At 39.3% G+C, this 6,000-nt stretch overlaps 1 protein-coding gene across 1 annotated transcript in view; it reads left to right on the forward strand.

The window, feature by feature from the left end:
- The window catches only part of NUP205 (nucleoporin 205), a gene marked incomplete at its 3' end in the record, with an annotated part of 35,342 nt that extends 29,739 nt beyond the window's left edge, over positions 1-5,603 (forward strand). The window contains 10 exon segments of the mRNA XM_072400178.1: positions 458-606; positions 694-885; positions 1,433-1,554; positions 1,640-1,778; positions 1,861-1,987; positions 2,462-2,538; positions 3,684-3,812; positions 3,975-4,101; positions 5,211-5,377; positions 5,480-5,603. Coding sequence (XP_072256279.1) covers positions 458-606; positions 694-885; positions 1,433-1,554; positions 1,640-1,778; positions 1,861-1,987; positions 2,462-2,538; positions 3,684-3,812; positions 3,975-4,101; positions 5,211-5,377; positions 5,480-5,603 — 1,353 coding nt within the window.
- Between the last annotated feature and the right edge of the window lie 397 nt (positions 5,604-6,000).

Genomic DNA, 6,000 nt, shown 5'->3' on the forward strand with positions numbered 1-6,000 from the left:
CCCCTGAGCAGACAAGTTAGGTAAAAGCCCCCATGCAGCAACGGATTAGTATTGGAGATGACTTGGTAGCTGAAGTGCAACACAGGGGAATGGAAGGAGGGTTGTATCAGAACTCCACAATCCTAATGGAACATGTTGAATGAGCAGCCTCCCATTCAAGTCTATGTAGGATGTTAATTGCAAACAAGGGAAACAACATTTGTGCAAAATATTAATGTGCTTTACATTGGAAATAGACAGGGGAGTTACAAGAACTTTTTCTGTGCATAGGGAGAACCACTACTTCCTGGGGGTTCTCCCTGACTTGCTGGAAAGTGGGGATGATCTCTCAGATTAGAAGCTTCAACTGTGTCACTGATGTGATGCATGATGATTCTTGAGTTGGTATACATTGGGTCCCTTTATCTTGTGTGGGTATGTTAGGGTGTATTCAATCATCTGTATGTTATTCATTCAGCCAATAAGACCATGTGGGAGAGGCTAACCGCCCCTGAGGATGTGTTCAGCAAATTACAGAGGGACAATCTGGCAATATTTGAGAGTTACTGGGCTCCTCTGATGGAGGTCGTCTGCAGAGATGCCTGCGATGGACGTGAGATAAGCAGGGTAAAACATTGTCATTTCATTTTTTTTTATTTTTGTGTGTGTGGCAGCAAAGCTATCTCTTCTCACAAATTCCACTCTGTTCTTTAGATGTTGGCACTGGCCTTGTTAGATCGGATGGTCTGTATGGACAAACAGCAACAGTGGCTTCTCTATCTATCCAACAGCGGATATCTTAAGGTGCTTGTAGACGCTCTGGCTCAGGATGACAGTGTATTACAGAACATTTTGGTTCCTCAGTCTCCAGCCTTAAAGGCTCTGTACATCTACGAATCCAAAATGGTATGTAGCTCATAAGTTAGTAGTAAACTTCAGAAATCCTTCTTGCATTGACCTTGCATAGCTAACATATCTACACAAAGTTGCATAGTAATTGTTTCAAGAATAAAGATGTGACTAATGACTTATATGATGCAGTCTGTCACAAGCCTCAACAGTAGTTTTTGTTTTTCCTAAGCCTCTGTAACCTGTTGATACTCATTAGGCCAGAGCTGCGGCCCACCTGTCACCTGACGGCCACTAGGTGAGGACCCCTGCTCGATGGCCCATAAAGCAATTGTGGTAACAATTCTTTAGCGATAAGATTGGTAACAGGCCACTTACCTGTTGCTAAAGGATTGCTCCTTTGTTAGCTAGTCTATTGGGATAGTGCTTCCCTTCTGCTCCCTCATTAGATGCAGCAGCAACATGGCCCCCACATTTTTTTATTTATATATATTTTTTTTACTAGGTAGCAAACCACTAACAATTTTTTGCTCATTAGTAGCTAGTTTCTACTTTGAAATTAAAACAATATTTATTACATTTTTTCCCATGTCTTATTATTCAGGCATTTCTTACCAGAGTAGCCAAAAGCCAGCAAGGTGCACTGGAGCTGTTGCGGTGTGGGGTGATTGTAAGACTGGCACAGTGTCAAGTGTATGATATGCGCCCAGAGGTTGACCAGCAAGGGTAAGCGAAGAGTCAGGATAAATTGACGTGTGAATCATTCTCTAATTGTACTGATGCCTCATTGTGAAATGTCCTCTCATTTTAGACCATATGGGTTACGGGAGACCCCTGTCTTTTTCTCTGCACCATTGGAAAGATACAGGCAGATCCTGTTACCTGCTCTTCAGCTTTGCCAAGTGATTCTCACCTCCAGCACTGCTCAGCACCTACAGGCAGCTGGACAGGTGGGTGTCCAAGACCAGAGATGTTTTCAGGATTTATTTTAGAATTAGTTTGTAATTTCCGGTATTGCTTTTTGTGTGCCAGGTCTTCCAATTCTTTGTCGCGCATTCCGACACAATTCAAGCAATCCTGAGAAGCCAGGAAAGGAGCCTGGGATCACTACAAGAACTGGCTCTACTTACAGGACTCCTCAGCAAGGCTGCTTTGCCAGGTCAATAATTTTATTTTATTGAGTTAGCATATTTTCTTTCATTCAATGAGGAACACTGGTTTTCAGCTTTAAGTACCAACAGGAGTGAGAGAGATGAATAGACATTAGGCACATAAAAAAAGAAAAAAAAATCTGGGGGCCAGGCCTTAAGGACTGTAACACTTTTCACTAAGAAAGACTTTTCTTAAGAGTACATTGAGGGAAACTCCGCTCTCTTTTGCTTTTCTATGTTTTTGGACTGGTTGCCACAACTGAGCTGAATTGTTGTGTGGAGAGGGGAGTCTGAATATTACTTTATGTGCCTAATGTCTATTTTTCTTGTGCGTGGCAATTTAGGAAAGAGCTTATGAACCTAACAGGCTTCCCAATTCCATTATTATCATTTTAGTGTATTTTAGCATGTAATAATTAAGTATTAAGTTCATAAATATTATACTGCATAAAAAAACTCAAGGTCGCTGTAATTTTTTTTAGGTGTAATCAATGAGCTGGATGTCAGTTTGAATGACGGTTCTCTGATGGAACTACATGGACATATAAACCGATTCCAGGTACCTAAACTTCTTTACCATATACACTTTTTAGTGTTTTTTTAGTTCAGCTCTTCTAGATGAACTCCAGATAGACACAAAGTTTTGCAACCTTGTATTTCCTAATACAACATGGTAGCTCAGAGGTAAGTGCTCTGGCCTTTGCAGCGCTAGGTCCCAGGTTCCAATCTCTGCCAGTATCTGCATGGAGTTTGCAAGTTCTTCCCGTGTTTGCGTGGGTTTCTTTCGGGTACTCCCGATTTCCTCCCACATCCCAAAAACATGCAGTTGGGTTCTTTGGCTTCCCCCAAAATTGACCTTAGACTGTATTAAAGACAGGTAGGGATATTAGACTGTGAGCCCATTTTTAGGGACAGCTAGTGACATGAATATGAACTTTGTACATCGCTGTGTAATATGATGGCGCTATATAAATACTGTATAGTAATAATAATATTAATAATAATACATGATTAATTTTATTTAAATGTAAGCAATCTAAGTGTCTGGATTTGACCTCCAGTCCTTGTAAAGCAGAGCTCAGAATGGGGCAGTTAAAAGTAGTTGAATCAGTTTGCTGCTTCTCATTTCACTGTTCAGGCACAGGTTGAGAGAGGGATAAGAACTTTGTGTTTATTAAGATTTCCTGCCATTTCAGAGAAGGCTATGCAAGGAAGTTCAGGGGAAGATTTTTTGTAAAATCTAGGCACAGGTTCCTACTAAAGTGATCCAGACATTTAATATAAAATAGCATTATTACAACCCTTTAAAAGTCAAATATTATATTATTTTTTCAATGAGCTGTAAAAATTTGTGAGCCTGCTGCTGCATCACAGTATTGACCTTTTGGCTGTGAAAAGAGCAATGGTACAGCACCATGCAAGACTGTGTTGATTGTTAGTAAACTGCAGCAGAGAAAAATTATGTATCCTGCCCCACCAGACAGGGATATGATGTTTGACATGAATGTGCAGATTTTAGGACTGAATGGATAATGTTATTCATTTTGGCAGGTCAGACAAGTCTTTATATATCTAATTTATTAGTGCATTTAGCAGTTTGCCTTGAGATCATTTTTAACTTTGCTACTCCTTTAGGCCACTGGCCTAAAAACAACAGTTTGATGTTTTGTGAGCCATTTATATTTTCTTTCATTTTATTTTTAGCGCCTTAGTCTAGCTTTATTAAGCCGCTTTGGAGGCTCCGACAAGCTCAGACAGCTCAATTTACAGAGTGATGGATCCCAAGTAGATGGCATAAACAAAAGAGATGACATGGAACTGGCAATGCAGCAGGTAAGCTGAACTGTACAGCTAGAAGCTCTATATGTGGAGAGATCTTTTCTTTTCTGGAGTTAAATTTTAAGTAGACTTGGCTTTTTAACTGACAAACGCTACGTATGACACACTTGACAATTTTTCAGCCTCTTAACTTGCTGCTCTTGCTGTTTTATGTAGATCTGTGCCAATGTGATGGAATACTGCCATACCCTAATGATACAAACCTCCCCTAACCTCCAGCAAATTGTGTGTCTCTTTACCCCCAGCCTGAGTGAGAGCACTACCAGAGAAGGCTCAAGATTAGGTATGTAATAGGTATCACTGGTTTAAATGTTATGGTCAATTAGAATTATTTATATTGCCCCTTGCCAATCATGTATTGTTGATCATTTCAAAATGCTAGTCATAATTTACATAGAAATGATGAACTACATTTCAAATAGTAATCAACAATCAATAGTTTCAAAATGACTACTTTACTAGGGTTACATTTGGTCATTACTGCATCTGTACCACTTTTGGAAAATCACAAAAATAGTGTATAAATAAAACTCTGTATCATTGTGACCAGCTCTCCAATCACAGCAGAAATTACACACTGCAGGCTCTACACAGCAGCTTGTATTTTAGGAATGGGCTGTAAAGTGAAGACAGTGATATATACCAGATAGTGGTTATCACTGTAAATACCCCCATATTTATTCTGTGTATATTCTTTTACTTATTTTGTCAATTTATGGCCAAATCTTCTTGTCTGTGCACATTTAGTCTCAAATAAATAAATTTGTCCTAGTTTTCTGAACGGGGAGCTGGCTACAATATTTTAACTATTGCTCAGCCTTTCCAAAAGTATTTGGGGAAGCCAATCATATGTAATACAGGTACACCAAAAAATTGAAATGGTATCTGTTTATATTTTATCGTCCCTTGTCCTTGAGCACCTTACCCCATCAACATTTAAAAAAAAAAAGTTGTAAATCAAACTTTTTCATTTTTGTTGCATACCTTACTTTTCTCCCTTCACAAGTCCTTGTGTTTTCTTTATTCAAAGCAGGTAGAATATGGCTAGTGTAAGGGGCTAGCATAGCATCCTGATTACAAAGCTGTGGTAATGCTCACATTTTACCCCATGACTGAAAGAACTGAAATCCAATAAACAAAAGTGTGGACAAACCTGTTGGGGAAAAGAAGGGCTAGATGACCCTGGACATCTTCCAGCCTCAAAAAGAGGTCATTTATCTTTCTGCAAATTTCAATGAACATTGTCAGAAGCTCACAGAGTTCAGTGAACTCAAAGTTAGCAATTACATTATATAATGGGAGTTTGTATAATTTCAAGACTAAATGTAGGCTGGAACTTGGCTTTTAATGTGGCTGCTAATGTGTTTTTTTTTTTTTGTTTTTTTACATTAGACACCCAGGCATCCCTCTTTTCCTCCTGGCGGCTCCCCAGTCTTGGAATCATCTTTTCTCTGCTTAAGCAATGCACCAGTGACTTTTTCACTTACTATGACATCCACCGGCAGAGCGTGAGCAAGTTACAGAACGTGGAGCATCTTCCACCTGATGAAATCAAAGAGGTATCTGCATAAACCAAAGTGGTTCCACTGTTTGTCTTGGCACATGCAAGTGTTATCTAATCAATGTCTTTTATCAATAATCAATGTCTTTTCTATCCTTAGTTGTCCATGATTGAAATGCCAGTGGGGATAGATAAAATCTCCAGCACACAGAAGTATGCTCTGGCACGGAGAAGGCTGGTAAAACTCATCAACAGCAAAGCCAAACTTTTGTCTGTCTGCTGCTGTATCCTTTAAATAATATTTTTGTGCTCATTGCCCTACTGAATAGGGGATTGTTATATTCCATGAGATTAAATAGCAGAAAGTGGTACACATTTCTGCTCTGGTCTACTAGGTACACTTTAGGTGCCTCATTTTGAACAAAAATACACTTTGTCAAAAGTTGTTGTAAAGTCAAAACATTAAAGGCACTGGTAATCTTTCCATAAAAATGTGTTCATTTACAGGTAAGTAACATGTATACATTATGTTAAGTCTTCCTTATATAGAGGTCCAAAAGCCCAGATGCCACTTCTGGGCATGGCTAAGAGGTGTTGTCAGTAGCCCAAGCACATAAAAAGCTCTCCCTCCAGTGACACTCTATTGCAGTGTTTATCAACTAGGGTTCCTCCAGAATTAGC

Source organism: Pyxicephalus adspersus, chromosome 2, assembly GCF_032062135.1.
Source record: "Pyxicephalus adspersus chromosome 2, UCB_Pads_2.0, whole genome shotgun sequence".
NCBI lineage: Eukaryota > Metazoa > Chordata > Amphibia > Anura > Pyxicephalidae > Pyxicephalus > Pyxicephalus adspersus.